We start from the raw sequence: 19,113 nt of genomic DNA, 5'->3' as shown, positions 1-19,113 counted from the left end.
GGCTCTGAGGTGCAAATCTGCTCAGAAGGAAAGGCTGAAGAGGAGGTTGTAGGGCAAAAGCCCAGCTGAGCATCTCCCCTCCCATCAGGCCATGAAAAATCAGTGTCACTTGAAGGGACTGTACTGCTCCAACAATGTCCCCAGAGTAAATAAAGGTCAAGTGCTCCAGAGGTCTCATCAATGCAACAGAAACACAAAGGAATTGGAATTTTGGGACTTTTTAAAGCAACATTTGTAGAAATCTCCAGGGAGGGAGGAAAGGTCAGGCAGCTCCAAGAGTTCCTGAGTAGCCAGAATTCCTGGATTATTAACCTGGGAACCATCTCAGGCTGCAGTGCTGCCTCTGGGCTGTCCTGGTCCATCTGTACCTGCCACGAGGGCATTCCCTGACCAGTCCCTCTGAGGGCTTCTGAAAAGGCAGAAAAAGCAAGGAGAGGATGAAAAGAGAGGAATGATGACAACTCTAAAAGCCATCTGTGAATTCTAACATGATCTCCCTGTCTCCAGGCACAGGTACCAGGCCTGGAAAAGCTGCAGGAGTGCAGAGATGAGGTTCCTCTGCAGATACAGAGCTGTAAGAGAAGACATCAAGACCATCAGTGAGGTCCTTCAGGGATGAAGGAAGGACCTTCAGAAGATGAGCAGCTCCAGGCAGCAAGGGATGGCACTGGCACCAGTGAGGGCAGCAAGAACAGCCCTGCTCAGTTTCACTTCCATGTGCTGCCAAAGAGACAAGAGAAAACAGGGACAAGGAGAGAGCAGGTCATGTCCAACACCCTGAGAACAACATTTGAGACTTATCTGCCCAAGTGCCAAAGGAAGCACAAGGAAAAGCCCCAGCTGCCAAGCTCATCCCAACATCAGCATCCTTCTGAGCTCCTGCTGCCCTCTCCTCAGGGCCAGCAGGGAAAATGCCCTTGGGGAAGAGAGCAGGAGCCACCAAAGTGCAGCATGGCAGGACAAGGGGGGTGGTTTTCAGCTAAAAGAGGCTGATTCAGGTGGGTTCTAGGGAAGTTGTTATTTTTATGATGAGGGTGGTGAGCTCCTGGCACAGGGTGCCCAGAGCAGCTGTGGCTGCCCCTGGATCCCTGGAGGGTCCAAGGCCAGGCTGGATGGGGTTTGGAGCAGCCTGGGGCAGTGGGAGGTGTCCTTTACAGGTCCCTTCCAACCCAAACCGCTCCATGACTCTCTGGGGGCTCCCTCCTGTCACAGACATCTTTTATGGAAAATCCTTTCCTTAGGATTTTTCCTCCTGAGAAGCTGAGAGGCCTCAGAAACAGAATGTAAACATTGATTATCTGCTGCTGTGGAATGCAACAGGTGCATCTGTGATTGGCCTCATGTCGTTGTTTCTAATTAATGGCCAATCACAGCCCAGCTGGCTCAGACTCTCTGTCCAAGCCACCAGCCTTTGTTATCATTCTTGGCTATTCTATTCTTAGCCAGCCTTCTGATGAAATCCTTTCTTCTATTCTTCTAGTATAGTTTTAATATAATATATATAATAAAATAATAAATCAAGCTTTCTGAAACATGGAGTCAGATCCTCGTCTCTTCCCTCATCCTGGGATCCCTGTGAACACGGTCACACCCTCCCACCTCTCTGGCTTTCTCTGCCAGAAGAGGTGCAGCTGAGATTTCTTCTCCTTCTCCTGCTTTTCCCCCTTTCTTTTCACATTTTGAGGGCCTGCTGGGAAGGGAAGGTTTGAAGGATTTCTCCTTCCCCTTCCTCCTGGCCCAGGCACTCCAAAATAAACAGCTCCCAGCAAAGAAACCCAGCGCTGCTTAATAAATTCACCCTGTAAGGAGAGAGATTTCATACAAGAAGGGATTATTTCCAAGGGTACGAAGATAATTACATGGGTAACTTGGAAGAGTTCAAGAAAACAGTTTGAATTTTCTTATCAGTTTCCCATAGCTTGGAGCAAAAAGAAAATAAAATGCTGTGCTGTAATCAAATCATGTTTTCTGAAGCCCTCTGTTGGCAAGTACACAATTCCTTCACCACTTGCATTAAAACAGAAATACTGAGGAGAAAATGACAGCATTTCCAGATGGAAAGAAGTGGGGCTCTTCAGAAGCACCAGCTCCTTACCTGGTGGGAATATGTGAAAAAATATCCTTTTTCCCACTGAAACTCAACCTGGCTCTCACTATGGTGGAGCAGAACCTTGGCACTGAGGTGTGAACTTCCTCCTGCACCCAAGGATGCCACAAATGAGGAGTTTTCCCATCAGTCCAGCAAATCCCTCTAACATTTCCTATGCAAACCTCGCCCATCCAGCCCCAGCAGCAGCTCTGTCCCAGCAGGAACTCCCAGTGATGTCCCAGTTCAAACCAGTAAAGGTCTATGGGAAGACACAACATAAAATTTTTCCAAAAAAGAGAATTTTGACATCCTTTTGAAGGGCTGCCCCAATAAAGTTATGGTGGGAGATGCAGCTATCTCCATGGGAGGCCATAAATACCTGCTCCTGACCTCTTAATGCTTCCTCAGGGTTTGGGTTGCCTCCCTAACTTCCCAAAATTAACTTTGTGAGATTTGGGCTCGAGAGAACCACCTGGCTTTATCCCAAGATGCAAAATTCTGAATTACTGTGAGCCTTCTCCAGGTCAGTGCTTTCTCAAGTTTAACACACCCTTTGTCTATGACCACGTGTGGCATTTCAGGAGTTTCATGCTGACACCACCTGAAGAAAAGTGCAGGTTACAAATACACAAATTAACCTACCTGAGGCATGGCATTTAAAAAGTCTAGCTGTTTAGCATCAAGTTTAAAAAAAATTTAGGGTAAATTATACACCAGATAATACCATTTATAGCAATCAACACTTGGATTAGTTATTAAAGAGAAGGGGAAAAAATAAAAAGTGTTAAACCATGAACGTTTCCATCCTGTGGAACAACCTGTCAGATGCTTCAAAATGAGAAAATGCACATTTGTCATGAAATGGAGGCATTCAGCAGCATTTTTAATACATTTTGAGGAGAATTCCCCCACAACTGCAGAACTAAAGGTGGCAAAGACACAACTGGACACCAACATGGAGCTGCACGAAGTGGGGTGGGAAATCCCAGCCTGACTCCCTGCTCCCCAGCACAGAACCACAGCAAATATCCAACCTGGCCCTCCAAAACTCCTGTTCCACAGGAAACTCCAAATGGGGGCTCACGAGAGCCTGGTAGGAGAAATGTGTCAGGGATGTACTGCAGGGGATGGTGGAAAGCACGGCAGGTCCCCCAAAATAAACTTCAATTCACAAAAACCAGACATGAGCAGGGGAAAGAGAGCACCCAGGTAAGCACAGACACACACACATCCTCCACCTGACACCCAGAGCATCCAAAAAATGATTTCTTCCACTGCTTTTGAAAACATAATCCCACTGACAGATTCCAGCACCTGTTCCTTACCAAGCTCCTCACTCTGTAAATACTGAGAGTATTTATAGGAACATCCCATAAGGCACTAAAGGAGGAATTTATTTTCCTGTAAAGGATCTGTAAAAATAAACAGTGAGCCAAATACCTGGGAAAATTCTTTGACATTTTCATTTCTGAATCTAAAGCATTTCCAACCTCAGGTAACTGACTTTTTTTTTCCTTTTTAATGAGTTGATATGTTGCTGTGGTGCTCAAAGCAATCCCCCTTGGCAGTCTCAGACCCCAAATATGTATTTTCTGTCTGTGAAGCTGGGTGCCCACCTCACACTGACTGCAGCAGGAATGGCCACACTTGGATTTCACTGAGCATTTTGCACATCTAGCAGTTCAATATTTAAGATACTGGAACCACACACACACACTCCCCATAGAAACTGATATACAAAAAGTAAATTTTCCTCCCCTGGCCAAACACAAATCCCACCAAACCATCCCTGTGATCCCCGTGGGCATCACCAAAACCAGAAGCACAATGTAAATGTTTGCTGCTTGGACTCAGGTCTCACCTCAATAAAAGACAGCCCACACGGAATTGTGTTTGTATAAAAGATATTTACTTCAATTATCACACCTAGGGTGCTAGTGAATAATAATAATAATACATCGTGTGAGTTTCATACAGTGATATTGCTTCTCCATATCATATAGGGACCGTTGTACAGTGCTGAGAACAAACATTTTATGGCTAAACCAAACAAAGACAGAAACAATGCCTCTGCTGACGAGGGAGCGCTGCCCTGCACTGCCAGCCAGATAAACTCTTACTTTTTATGTTTAAACAAATACCAAGAAATAAAATGTTACAAAAGATGAGTCACAGCAACACAATGTGGGCTTCTCAAAGCTACTTGTACAAAAAAAATGACACTTTTTCTTTTTTTTTTTTGGTCAATTGGGTCTTTGTGAGGATCTTTTTTTTTTTTTTTTTTTAAAATCCGTGATTGTGAATATAACAAACAAGCTCTAAAAACATCTAAGACTTAGTGCGTTACAGAAAAAATATAAAATACTGCTAAAAATGTAAGACACCACAATACACTGGGGTAAAAACTGAGCTTATTATTAAAAAAAAAAAAAAAAAAGTTCTCAGGAAAAAGTACACCACTTTCTGTTCGAGTTCATCTTGTGCTGTGTTAGTAGTCGGGGCATTTCCAAGGTCTGCCCATTCTCATGGCAAGTAGTTATTGCACAAATGCAAAGAGTTAATTTTTTAATTAAAAAAAAAAAATGAAAAGGGACATGAGGGAAACAATTAAAAAAAGAAAAAAAAAAAGAAAAAGGAACAAAAAAGAACATCCCCCCCTCCCCAGCCTCCATCTGCTTTGGGATCAACATCCAAATTTGTATGTGTGACATTCTCACAGCATTTCCAGCAAGGAATGGGAGAAAATGCTTTTCACCACAGAAATGCATAGAGTATTCCAAGAGGAACAACCTTTTGTTTGGCAGAGCTGATCCAACACTTACACTAGGGCTTTCTTTACTCTCATTTTCAGTTTCTGTTTGGACTACACCAGAAGGAAAAAGAACCTGACGCAGGAAATTCGCCGGATGGTTTTTCCTTTTTTAAGTGGGACACCCTCGAAAGGCAAAGTGCAAATTTGCTTCCCAAGCCACAGAAGTGGCTGCTGTGCCCTACCCATCCTTCTCCTGCCTGGGTTTGGGGCTGCTCTGCTGCTCCCCAGGGCCACCTGGCCAGGGAAAAGCCTGTCTGAACACAGCAGCACAACTGAACCACCCCTGTGTGCCACACACAATGCACAAGGTGGATTTCCAGAGCTCACACTAGGAAAAGCTGCTGCTGCAAAAGGTGAATTATTATTTGAATTATTATTTTTTGCCTTTTCTTTCTTTAAATATTTTTTTTTTTCCTTGACCAGCTTTTGAATGAGAAGGAAATCAGCTCTGAATTCAGAAAGTCAAACATATGGCAACAAAGATGAACATCACAGGAAACCAGTCTCTCATTTTAAATGAACACTTGTGAGTTAATTGCAATGTGCTCTGACCAGGGGCTCCGTGTCTTTAGCAAATTCTCAGTAGAGGCTCTAGGAGGCTCAGGGTATTTTCTCTCTCTGTATATTTTAAGTCTCTTCTCTCACAACTGAGGCTTCTTATTCTCAGTCCTAAATTATTTTTAAAACTATTTAAATAATATTATTTATTAGGCATTTAGATAAAATACTTTTTTTTTTCTTAAAAAAAAAAAAAAAAAGATTGCTCTAGAAAACACAACTGGGGCACAATGATATGGATACTATGAGCCAACACCACCTGCTCCATCTCTAGGGTATCCCAAGCTTTCTCCAACATCCATTTAGGGGACAGCAACCTGGTCTAGTGGGAGAATCCCTGCCCAGGGCAGGGGGTTGGAACAGGACGAGCTTTAAGTTCCCTTCCAACCCAAACCAATGATATGTAAATACTCCTGTTGTGGTTCTATCCAACAAAAAACCCCAAACCTCAAAAAAGAAACTGTTACAAATGGATCTCATCAATAGGAAATATTGGATTGTTGTCCTAATCACAAAGCACCTCTGTGTATTTCACCTTCTGATGCTGCAGAGAGAGCGAGCTCGGGGAGGGAGGGCTGGGGGCGCCTGCTGTGCACAAACCCAAATAAATCCCAGCTGGAATGACTGCACAGGGCCTCACCCCCAGAGCCAGCAGGGCCCTGGCAGGGGCAGTGGGGACAGCAGCTGTGACTGGTGGCACAAAGGAGCTGCCACAGGGGTTTCTTGGACACTCGCAGACCTGTGAGTGCACAGGGCGGGACCGAGCCCTGCGAGCATCAGCTGCTGGGTGACAGCTCAGTCCTGTCCCAGGAACTGCTGGAAGGAACCCACAGGGATTTTCTTCTCTCCCAGGAGTGTGAATTGCCCTGAAGGAGAGCTCACCCTCAGTGGCTGTGGGACAGGAACCCCCCAGGCAGGGACCCAGAGTTTCTATTGCACAAAGACTGCTCACACAGTGCTGGATGTGCCTGGGGGCCAAGCACCTGCCAGTGCTGGGACACCGGGATGCTCCATCAGTGTTTGCTCCCCCCCAAAAATAAATGAAAAGAGTCTGGGAATGCTGCAAGCCAGATCACTGTGCTTCAGATTATTCTCCACGAAGAGATTAGGAAATAAGGCACATAGCTTTCCAAGTAGAGAAAGAGTCAATTTCAGGAAGCAAATCCTAAAGACTTAATGGGAAATGTGGCAACGTACAGGATTTTGATGATAATGCCTATGGAGTGAAAATAAAATAATTTCAAGCTCGACTAAAATCTTTCTCCCACAGAATAAAAGGAATGACCCATGAACTCCATCTCTCTAGAGAAGGTGAGAAGGAAATGGAAGCCCTGATCAAGGAAAAGGAAAAGTACAATGCAGATGTGACCTTGCCTATTCCCCACGCTCCTCCTTTCCAAACCAGATGCTCAAGTACTCCCTGTATCACCTGTACCAGCATCCAGAGGTAACCAGGTCCTTTGGAAACACTTTTAAAGCTAGTAATAACTTACCCACATATAAATAACACATCCAGACAGCACAAAGGGTCCAACACAAGCTAATAAAAGCCAGGGAAGTCTGATTGAAAGACTGATTGCAAAAATATTTTTCCTAGTTACTTGGAGACAAGATTGTACTTCAGAGCAAGTCAAGCGCCAAGTTTTATTTATTCTCTTGAAAGCACAGACACTCACCTTCCAAGAGGAGCTGCCTAACAGAAAATTTCTACCTCATTCCTACAAATACTTGAATTTTCAGCTAAGGGAGAGCAAGGCTGAGCTGCTTGCTTTAATTCCATACTTGGCTTGAATTTACTTCATCAGCTGGTTTTGTGATTGTTTTAAAAATGTCTTTACTGTCCACTGTACATTGATAAAGGAGAGAGCACTACATGTGTGCAAATATCTGGGATATGGACTTCCTGCAGGAGGCCAAACCTACAGACAAGGTTTGACCCCTCCTTTCCAATTCCTTGGCTCTTGCACATCTCAGACCCTTGGAATCATTTTTATGTATTCTGAGCATGATCTTCCCCATCCTCATTAGCTAAACCCATGCATCTCCAGCAGCCTGGTCTCTCCAGTGGCTAATCCCCTCTTTACAGCAGGGAATGGATCTGACAAGTGGGGAATGGCATCCTCTGCCCATTAAAATACATCTTGGTTTTAAGCCCTCACTCACCTACATCCCAAATGATTTCACAAATTCGGCTGCAGCCATTCTGCTGCAGCACTAAGACCAAGCACACAAATGCTAAATACACAGAGGGGCTTTTCCATCCTGGAATGATGCACAGAGACACATTCACAACTCCCAAAAATGCATATTAATTATCCTCACAGACAGAAGAGAACACAACTCTTCTTCTTGCTGCTAAGAGAGAGGCTGTGCTGTTGTGACACTCCCAGGAATTACACAGAACTGTGCAAAAATCAGGTGTGGCACCACAACAGCAGGAAATTCTGGGCATGATTCCCCATTCCCGAAGAACTTTGGATGAAGATTGTACCATGTATTACAAATATCTCTGGAATTCAATCAGAAAGCCAAAGACATCACAGGGGTATTCACTTTGCTGCACTGTTTTGTTATGATAAAGGATTCAGCTGCTCTCTGCACTCAGCTGGTTCAAAGTCCAAAGGAACTGAACTGATGTGATCAAACCAACAGATTTAATAATAGGAAATCTACAGAACTCTGGCTAAAATCTCCCACCACCACTGTGAGTAAAGCAAGCTTGAAACTGGCAGAATTGACCTTTATGGAAGAGCTGGACAAGGACAAAATACAACAATCTTAGTTTTTTAAAAGGAGGCTTTTCCTTTTAATGCACTTAGTGCCAGAAGATGTTTGTGAATAGCAATGAAAACGAAGTCCAGGAATCCCATCAGGGTTTTTTCCATTCACAAGAGTTGCAGAAACACAGATTTCACAGAGAGCCAAGGACTTTGGGATGGATATGGATATGGATGCCCAGGTTTGGGAAAAGCAGGTCCTGGGTTGTACCAGAGGATGCTGGCCAGGGGCTCACTAACAAAGTTCAATGAATGACTTTCTTCAACTGGAAAATGACCTTGTAACTAATAACTGCTATTAAATATGCCACAGTACCACTTGGCTGGGGGGAAATCATCCCTGAGGACAGAGATGGCACCACTTACACACCTGTTTTTAAGGCTTTCTGAAAACTTAAGTGCACAGGCCTAACGCTAATCTTCTCCAAAAGGATAAATTTCACGTTCAGAGCATAAAACCATTTTATCCTTGCATATTAATAGGGAAGGGTATAGTCCATGACCTGGTCATGTAGGACAAATCCGTCCCTAGGCATGGTTTAAAGAGCTTTTCTTGCTATAAAGTCCATTATTAACTATACTTTATATATGGCATAGTCAATATATCCTATAAAAGAGATGGGGAGGAAAGAAGAAATTGGTGAAATTATATTTCTACATTTTAGAGCTCAAATATATGTGAAGGAGACAGGGACTGCTACACCCCTTTTGAACTACAAAGGTTACATCAGAAAAGAAATTCAGATCTTGTACTTCTCATGCCAGTGATTCTCCTTGCAATTTAAAACCAGACTTTAAACTGCTGGGGGGTGTGGTGGGGGGGAAGTCTTTCCTTCGTACAGAATTTTTAAATTCTCAGAAAAGTTGATTGTATATGCAAGACAAAGAACATGTTGATGTTCACAGAACAGAAAGGGGAAGGCAGAACAACACAGGAATCAACCCAGTCCAATGTTTTATATGAGTTAAATTCAGGGATAAGAGGCTACAACCAGTGGGTCACACCAGGGCCAAAACTGCCACACACACTCAGGAAAGCCTTGACTTGGTTTAGGGAATGTTAAATCCAGTCCCCACCTAAGAACCAACATTCCTCCTTCTCCTCTTGTTCCTGAGTCTCCAAGAGGAGCTCTTGGAGAGAGCCACACTCGTGGCTGAAGACAGAGAACATCCAGTGGGTGAAGAGGAAATCAGAGAGAATTTCAGAAACTCCTTTGTAGGAAGAGACACAAATGGAACAAAAATAGTGCCCTCCATGTGCAGGTTAAAAATGTCAACACTCCACTTTCAGTCTGCAATAAACTGCCAAGCTATTGATCTCTCACAACCCTGCTAAAGGCACAGATTACTGTGGTATTTCATAAAACATTTTGGATCCAAGTGCAAAGTGTCCAAACCCAATTACTTTTTTTCATGTATTCTTATAATTTCTATATGGTCAAAATGTGATTTTTTAAAATGTTTCTAACCTGCCCTGTTTTTGCCAGGAGCATTCTTATTCATAAAAGCTTTAAGAATACTGGAAATTATTAATTTTAGAATGGAAGATTACAGACTTCTGACAGCAGCTGTGCTTGTAGGGACTGCAACCACTGCTAGTATTTTCCATTATTTCATCACATTAATTTGTGACATTTCCCTCAATTCTATTTTATGTCAATTTATCAGCTTTGCAGTTTGAATTACCACCACCATGATGCACTTCTCTAACTTACTATTTCTCCTGTTAAAGGATTGAAAAATAGGGACTTCTAAGTAATTGGATTGGAAAATATTGCATAGAATTCTGTGGTGTTCATGGTCCCCCTGCTCTACACCAATCCCATATCAACAAGTTACATAAAAATAATGCAGAGATCTTTTAGCTAATGAGAAAGGCACATACTTTTTTTCTTTTTAACTGTAATATAGATATTTCCTATTACAGCAAGGAGTTTATTACTAAAGGACTCACTAATTCATGATATGGGCAGAGTGCACTGATATGGGCTCCTGTAAAGGGTGGCTCTATTCATAGGCATTTCACTGATGAATAAATAAAATGGTCAAATTTTATGGCATCAAAAGCAACTGTAATTAAATGCATTTCTGCCAATAAACATCTACAATGCTGTTGTCTGAAATCTGTATCCTGAAAAATGGAAGTGTATTGACAATTCCACTGCATGACCCTTCTGCCAGGGGATACTCTTTCCTGGCTTTTAGCAAACAAAGCACGGCACTCTTTTTCCTTCTCTAATCATCCAGAGAGAAAAATCAACAATTTAACTGCAATATAAATGTATTTCTATTAAAACAGCCCTGGCCCTTCATGCACAGCATTGGTAAGAGCAAGGAACTGGAAACAGAGAGAGAAAATAAAATGCTTTTAAAGAACCTCAGGAAAAACAGAATCTGGCATGATGGATTTCCTGAAAACTGCCTGTGCTTTTATCCATCAGGAAAAGAAATGTCAGCAACAAGGGCTCTGCTGCCCTGGGAGATGAGCCCCATGTCATCCTTTCACACATTCCCTTCCCCTGGAATCAGCACCCAAGGGATGACAGCCACTGTGCTGCTCTTTGGCATTTCTTCTCCTTCAACTTTTTATTCTTTGAATTAAATTAAAAAAAAAGAAAAAGTTATTCCAAAGCACATTTTCCTCCTAAGGGTGAGTTCCAAATTGATCCCAACTATCTGTCACACCCTGCAGTGTAAGTTCAGCCTCTAAACTGGGGGGCCTTGGCCAGAAACACCAGCAGGTAACTCATGTCCAACCCGAGAACATCAGCAGTAGTTCAACTAACCCATCCTACTTTCCACTGGAACAGAAAAGCAGCTGTGACCTTGGCTAAACACTGGGACAAAGCCCAGGAGCATCTCTGAGCTCCAGGTCTAAGGGTGCTCCTTGGCCCAGGGGGACTCTGGGCAGGAGATCACCCCAACAGCATCTCAGCAGGCTAATCCACATTCAACACAGATCATTAAATATGAAACAGCAAAAGGAGCTAAGCCATTAATAAAGTGCCAAAAATATAGGAAATACTGACAGCATTTTATTTGATTAATTTTATAATAGATCCCAATGATAACGCCTGGCAGGATGGAGTGACTTCTGACTTCTGAACGCTGTCTTTAACCAGCAAAATTACATGACTCAAATGGAATAATGGAGCTTAGAATTAACAGTTAGTGTTATGAAAGAAAGATTTCCTCTCGGGCAAGCTACAGATATGCTTTTTAAAAATCATTACAGCATTAAAAACCGGGCGGACACTAAAGAATCCTAAAGAACTAGTGGAAACCTGAAAAGCAAACCAAAAATAAACAGGGGAAAAAAAAAAAAAAGAAGATATGTTTCAAGGCACTTACGTATTGCTTATTAAGAAGAGAGATTGACCTTAAGTGCTGCATTTGTGTGCGACCTGTGAATACAGTTCTGCTGTCGTACAATGCAGCCAGAGCTCTCAGTAAGCATCATGGAATGCAATCAGATAGACACAGGCACAAGAACAGTTTGGGGAATATTAACTTAAAAAACAAAATAAAATCATCAAACAGAAAAAAACCCCCTCACTATGGAGAAAGCTGAGAGTAACCACTTGACTGCATCCAGCACCTGGGTCTCAAATCAGCAGACAAGGACAGTAGGAACAGACTGGCAAGTGTATTGCCTAGAATTAATTAAAAAACCCAACCTGAACCAAACAACAACGAAGAAAAAAAAAAAAAAAACCAACAAAACAATTAAAGAACCTAAGAAAATATCTGCGTCTTCTGGGCAGAAGTTTTGCTCTCGGCTGGAGACGCAGCTCGTTGTGACTTGTACTAAGGTATGTGAACTCCTACCAGGACGTGCTTCTCCACGGAGCTGTGCTTTGGAAGTCAGACCAGGACACTGGACAGGTACAGAGAGGTCACCCTTGGCTTCACCCCATTCCCAGGCACTCGCCACGCTCCCAGCAGTGCTGCCACACCCTGGTGTCTGTCACTGCCACTGCCACTGTGTCTGCTCAGCACAGAAAGGGGCAGCTCTCTCTCCCTTCCTCAGCTTCAGTTTCGCACCACGAGTCCCCAGTTACCCAAGGAGGAATCCTGAAACAGCTAGCAGTGAAAATCAGAAATAAATCCCTGCCTTTCAGCCTCCTAGAGCCTTCTTTCCTTAGTCATGAGAAGGATGGATTTTAGTGTACTGATTCTTAAATTTGTGAAAACTTGCGCTAAGTGCTGCTGTCGCATGTTAAGAGACTGTAAATGAAATACATAAGTTCTAAAACATCATGCAAGAAATGTGGTTTCACATCTTACAGTCAAAAATCCTACTAATGAATTAATACAAGCACACTGAGGTGTAATATTGGGAACATACCTTTAAAGTCGGAACTCCTCTCCCCCATCCCTCCCTCCCCCAAAATCAGAAAAGTAATATTAATTAAACTTAAGAAGTAATGAATGCACCATTAAAGTGTCATCAAAAAGATGCTGACCTAAGACAAAAGTTCAATGATACACAATACGGTCAAAAAAGTCTTCAATCAATAATATACAGTATGACAACTACATCTTGTAAATTATACCCAATACTGCCGGCAGTCTATCCCTCTAAAGAATATTTGCCCCCTTTCATCCCTTCCTAACAATCAGATAATAAAATACAGCACCTATAAATAAGCAAAAAAAAATTATATATATATATATTTATATATATATATATATTCCGAAATCATCTATTGTTAGTTTTAAAGATATGGCAATAAAGGAGTCTAAATTAGCAAACTTGTAGAAGCCATAACTGATAAAACAGCTTATTGAAAAAAGGTGGCAGTAATGCACTCTATGTGTGCACAAGTACGTAAGAAAATACACAGACGTATAAAATTGCACGCACACACCCACGCACACACATCCTTCCACGCACCTCTATGCTCACGCATATACATATAGACAACAGGAGGAGTTAGAGACAAGTTAGAATTGGATTTGTACTTTGATCAGCCCTAACCTGTGCATAAAAGAATGGGAAAAGGCTGTAATTCTGCAGGGCAGAACGGGCCGCACTGGGACTCGAGAGCACGAAGGTTTTGGTTTCGAGCTTGGGCTGCTTCCACCCCGGTGAGAGCCCGTCTGGTCATTGCCATGTACTCTTTATCCACGCAAAAAAAGGAGCTTCCCACAACTAAAACGTATTTAAAATCAGTGCTCGTGGTGGGAAGAGAGTCAGTAAATGGCCACCAACAGCAGGAAAAGGGCTGGGTCTGCGGCAGCTCCAGTCCCTCTTAGTGGTGTGTGACAGCAATCGGACACGTGAACTGCATTCCCAAGGATTCCAGGTAAGCTGAATGTTGGGGATACGGGCTGGGCCCCCAAGTAGCAGGCTGAAATGTTACTGGCCAACGTTTTTGGAGCGATCTGTCTTTGCTGAAAGGAAATCCTGTACACTACGAACCAAGTGAAATGATCAAGTACATGCTGCTTCTAAGTTGTCTCCTAAACCTCCCAGATATGAGGTCTGATCAGCGTGCTCTGTGGTTAGAGGTTAAAAAGCAGATTATAAAATACCTAGATTCAGATTTTTTTTTTTTGTCCTGATTTGGCCTAAAATGGAGTGTATTAAACAAATTCTGGGCTGCAAAAGACCAGAATCAGTTAAAGCTATGAAACAATGTGCACTACGTGTCAATATTCTATTTCACTTACAAGAAAACACTAAGTCAGCTACCACAAATTAAGATATTTTCCTGATGTGACTTTTTTTTTTGTTTTGTTAAAAAATATGTGGAGTAAATGTGTTTTTTTTTAATTCAAAGTTTCAAACAACAAGATTCTTTTCTTTTCTTGAAAATATGTAGGAATCCAAACTAGTGTGTTTAGAGTCGGTTGACTGTGCAATCTCTTAGTGGCAACTGAACAGCTACAAAAAACTTTCTTTTTTTTTCTTTTTCTTGAAAAATCTCCCCTTTTTTCCTGGTTTAAGAAGATAATAGTGTATTATCGCTCTGTAGCCATTAGATGGCAGATAAAAAGCCCCCTTTTTATATGTGGGTTGATTTTTTTTAAGGATTTTTTTTTTTTTAGGTTTTTTTTTTTCCTGTTTTTCATTTTTTTAAAGCCCCACACCAAAGAGGAGGGCACAAGGCAAAGCTGTATGAGTTATTCCAGAAATTGTGGAAATCACTTAGGGCAATAATAAAAACACTTCAGGGTACAAAAAAGCTTGACTACACATTTCAGTTTTCTTCCTCGAAAACACAAACATAAATTGGGCTTAACGCTCCTTTTTTTTCATTTTTCCTTTTTTTTTTTTTTGATTTCTATATGCACCTTGGCCTATGGCGTTTTTGCCCTGTGGCCCGCAGGGCGGTTAAGTGCGAACACAATAAAACCAGTAGAGGTCCAGTTTGACTTCCCAGCTCTCCCGAGTTGGGCCAGTTTAATCTCAAAACTCCCACTCGACGGCCTCTTCCCGACTGGCGGCCTTCTCCAAGCGGTGGATGATGTTGTTCAAGTTGGCCGCTTTCTTTTTCCTCAGGGAGCTGTCTCGCGTGTTCCTGGAGCTCGCCGCCTCCGAGAAGCCGAACAAGCTCTGCAGGGAGTTGGATTTCTGCGAGCCTGCGCCCGGCGTCGAGCTCGTACTTGGCACACTGGAGGTTTTCTCTGAACTTTCTTTTGACTTGTAGGAGCTCTCCCCCGTAAGGACTGAGGTGGAGGCAGCTGAGGTAGAGGCATCCCCTTCCGTGGCAGAGTTTGGCGGTGTCTCCAGAGCGTCTCCCGGGCGCGGCGGTGCCGGCGGGGAGCTCTGGCGCGGCGCTCTGGGCCGGCCCTCGTCGTCGGTGTCCTCCAGGCTCTCGGGCTCCGCTCTCTCCGAGGGCCTGGCTCCTCGCAGTGCCTCTTCCCCCGCCTCGAAGGGCCCTCCCTGAGACTTGGCGGCCGCATTGCTGAACTCGTCCGCCTCCGGGCCGCTCGGCTTCCCCTCGGGAGGGCCCTCCGCGTCCACGCCGTCGCAGCTGTCCCCCTCGGAGCTGTGCGCCGCCCTGCTGCTTCTGGCCGAAGGGGAATCGCTCGACCCGGCCTGGCTCTGGCTCCCGGCTTGGATCTCCTCGATGAACAGCTCCCGGCGGATGCGGGACCTGCGAGAGAGGGGACAGGGGGTGAGTTCAGAGGAGGCAGCGAGGTTGGTTATGGCCGGCTGATTTGTACACAGCACAAATCACCAACGGGATGGGACTGCTGGGAACATGCCTTGAGCTGTTTGATTTTCCAGCATCAGTCCCATTACATGGTTATGACAATAGGAAGATGCCATAAGCTCACATCCCAGGCAGCAGACCAAGAATTCAATGTTACAACTCACTTTAAAAGTTTTTTGACCAATCTCACAAAGTAAAAGCACATTGACAGTAGTTCTATCCACGTACCTTTGGTTAAAACAATGCTTGCTTATTTCAAACACAATACCTGTTTGTAAGCCTTAAAACACAATGCCCACAGCTCCATTATTAAGCTTAGAACTTCCCAATACCTTGCTAGATAAACTTTTCTGCAGCTCAGGGAGTTATTCTAGACAAGCATTAATACACAGACCATTGTTCTATTTGTCCTTACTTTTCTACTTTTTACATAATTTTTCTGCTGACCAATCTCATGGCTGCTGCTTAGCTCTAATCACAGTTCTGCTATCTCTGAGGCCTGCCTTTTGCAGCTGTCCCAAAACCCTCTGATTTTATGGATTCCCACAGCTGGTGAGGGGCTTGGAGCACAAACCCTGTGAGGAACCCCTGAGGGAGCTGGGGGTGCTCAGCCTGGAGAAAAGGAGACGCAGGGGTGCCCTGATCACTCTACAACTCCCTGAAAGGTGCCTGTGCTCAGCTGGGGCTGGGCTCTTTCTCCAGGCAGCACTGACAGAACCAGGGCACACAGCCTCAAGCTGCATCAAGGGAAATATAGGTTGGATATCAGGAAAAAGTTTTTTTATCAGAAAGAGTGATAAAGTTCTGGAATGGCTGCCCGGGGAGGTGGTGGAGTCCCCATCCCTGGGTGTGTTTAACAAAGCCTGGATGTGGCACTGGGTGCCAGGGTTGAGTTGAGGTGTTGGGGCTGGGTTGGACTCGATGATCTTGAAGGTATCTTCCAACCTGGTCATTCTGTGAATTCTGTGAGTCTGCCAGGGTGGCAAGGAGACACCCACCTCCACTAAAAATGCCTTCCCACGCCACTAAAGACACCCTTTGTGGAATCATTAAGGCTGGAAAAGACTTCCGAGACCATCAAGTCCAATTTCCAACCAAGTACCACCAAACCCTACTGCCAAGTGCTGCACTGACCCATTGTTGAACGCTTCCAGGGGTGGGGACTCCACCACTTCCCTGGTGAGAAGTTAGTATTTTGAATAAAAAATATGAATACAATTTTAGGAGATCCAGAATGAAGTGGATTGTAAACACAAAACAATTCAGATTTCTATTAGAAATGATCCAGTCTGCTGAAACAAAAACCAGGAAAAAGCTGGACAAGCCCCTTGGTGTTCTCCTGGACAGTGAGGAGAAATGAAGATGAAACCAGGCCTGTTGTGCTAAAAGCACTGTGAGAAAGCCCAGCCTGTGACAGACTGCCAGTCTGGAGCCAGTCTGACTTCTGCCTCATTTTTTATTTAAAAAATCAATTTCAGAACATGAATAGTGACAAGCCAAGCAGTGCCTTTCATAGGAATGACTGCACTCCATGTGTGGGTAGAACTGCCTGGTGTGCAGGGACACCCCAAACACACCACTTCTACCATTTAACTCGGGCCTTCCTCCCTCCTCCTTCTCTGTTTAGGAGTTCCCAAAATCCTCACAAGTACAGAAAAGTTTATGGAATAACCTTAGGGTCTGGGCTAACCCCTTCTCTGTCCTGCTGCATCCATGGGAGAAGTGATGAACACCATTTAAATCCTAATTTATAACCAAGAGGGAGCCCCAGTGATCTGGGGTCAGGGATGGGACCACAGGCCTGGGGAGAGTTTACCAGAACTTACTATTTTTCACAGTGAAGATAAAAACCTCTTGGTTTCAGCCACAGGGAACTGCCAAGGGGCTGCAAACCACAAGTGACACGCTGTCCCAGCACTGATGGCTGTAAGGATTTTCTATTTTCCCTTAACTGTGCTGTGGAAGACAGCACACAATGGAAAAACATTCAGCTAAATAGAGAACACCACCTGAATACTGCTTTTGAAGCTATTGATCTTATTGACTTACTTGAAATGCAACAGAGAATTTCAGCAGTACTCGCTGACTCCACACTTCTGAAGGATTTAGGGGGTCTGTAATTTTCCCTAGGAGAATATTACTCACCTAACAGAAGCCCACAGGTGCTAACATTAATTTTCTATTACCATTAACTGCAGGCATCCTGCAACATCAATTATCAGGCTCTATTTATACCTAAAATCTCCCTGCATGGACATTGATCCAGAACATGGTGCTTCTGTAACATTCCCCAAGTCAGGAGAGGAGGCTGTAAGAGCTCTGTGCCTGCATGGCATTTAAAATACCTCAGCTCCAGCAGGTACTGAACCTCTCTGAGAATCTGACCACAGCCCTGCAAACATCAAACCCAAGTCTGTGGAAATCCCTGGAATTCACACCCAATATATTGCTGCTGGAATCTGGTCTGGCTCCTGATTAACATGGTAATTAAATTCTTATGGTAAAGAAGACCTGGTGACAGCAGCTAGAGGATTCCAGAGAGCATTCCTCTTGGGAAGGTGTTGGCCTTGACATCCACACACCCTGCTGGATTTCACCAGTGGAACAAAAAACATCAGAGATCTCCTGGGTGTTTGCTGCAGCTCCCCAGAGAAGCCTTCATGCAACATCAAAACCAGCACTGTGTAGAGTTCATTGAAAAACACACTCAGAATTTAGGGTCCAAGAGTGCTGGATTACAATTCTAGAAAGTCTGGTTTCATTCCTGATGTATCTGTAGTATAATTTCTATGGCATACTGAGTTTATTTGTCAGTTTCCACAGGTGAAGTGGGATAGAAATTCCTCTCTCCTGCTTTTTTCTACTGTTCTTAAGACATCAGAGCCTCTGATGTGTCCTGTATGTGCTTCACTAGTCCAAAGCAAGGGATATTCATTGTATATTCTGAGAGCTCTGTGACTGGTATGAATGCAAAGCCATAGACTTGGAGAAGCTTGCAGACATGTCAAAATCCTTTATACCCATTTATATTCTGAAGTGAATTATTTCTTTGCCTGCTGAGGATATTTTTTCCCAGTGTTTCTTTTTGCTGTAGGAAATAAATGCTAATGCTGACTTTCCATCTGGTGGATATAAAGGTAGATCCTGCTATAGCAACCACGTTTGGAAAGTGAGATTTGGGCTGAATCTGAAAGGAAAAGCATCACTACAGCAGGATTCCCAAGAGACAGCAAGACAAACTTGTCCAAATCTGTGCCCTCCCTTATCTAAAGCTACAGAAAAATGAGTATTAAAGCACAAGCAGATGGCCTGAGATGTGGAACTGCTTCTGTATAAAAAGTGTTCAGTTCGGAAAAGGAATGGCTGAGGGAGAGTAGGAAAGAGATAAAGTTAAGTGTGGCCTAGAGAAGACTGAAAGAAAGACCACCCATTTCTTGTAACATATGATCAGCAGAACAGTCAGACCCTGCTCCCCTCACAGAACATGGAACCTGTCCCTTTTCTGCAACACCCTCCACGTGATTTAAGAGAAATTCATGCATGACAGCTAACAAAGTTAGCGTCAAGGGGAACAAAAAACAGGTTTGTGTTTTGATTTTTCAGTGCTCAGAGCACACAGGGTGCCAAACAGGCTTGAAACAGCTTTTGAAAGCCCTGGAGTGTCCCAGCAGCACATCTGGGAGAGGCCCAGATCACTCAAAGCTCAGCCTT

At 43.7% G+C, this 19,113-nt stretch overlaps 1 protein-coding gene across 8 annotated transcripts in view; it reads right to left on the bottom strand.

Annotated features, from left to right (window-relative positions):
* Positions 1-19,113, bottom strand: part of CUX1 (cut like homeobox 1) — a 270,012-nt gene that overhangs the window by 17,317 nt on the left and 233,582 nt on the right. For 7 of the 8 annotated variants that reach the window (XM_030962485.1, XM_030962487.1, XM_030962490.1 and 4 more), the window contains one exon: positions 14,514-15,342. The exons of the other annotated variant lie outside the window; for it this stretch is intronic. In XM_030962485.1, coding sequence (XP_030818345.1) covers positions 14,652-15,342 — 691 coding nt within the window. In that variant the 3' untranslated portion in view covers positions 14,514-14,651. Of the gene's footprint in view, positions 1-14,513; positions 15,343-19,113 lie in introns of those variants that run through there. 8 annotated transcript variants of the gene reach the window in all.

The sequence above is a fragment of the Camarhynchus parvulus genome, chromosome 19, assembly GCF_901933205.1.
Source record: "Camarhynchus parvulus chromosome 19, STF_HiC, whole genome shotgun sequence".
In the NCBI taxonomy this organism is placed as follows: Eukaryota; Metazoa; Chordata; class Aves; order Passeriformes; family Thraupidae; genus Camarhynchus; species Camarhynchus parvulus.
The sequence above is the reverse complement of the archived record's forward strand: the minus strand, read 5'-3'. Positions and strand labels throughout refer to the sequence as shown.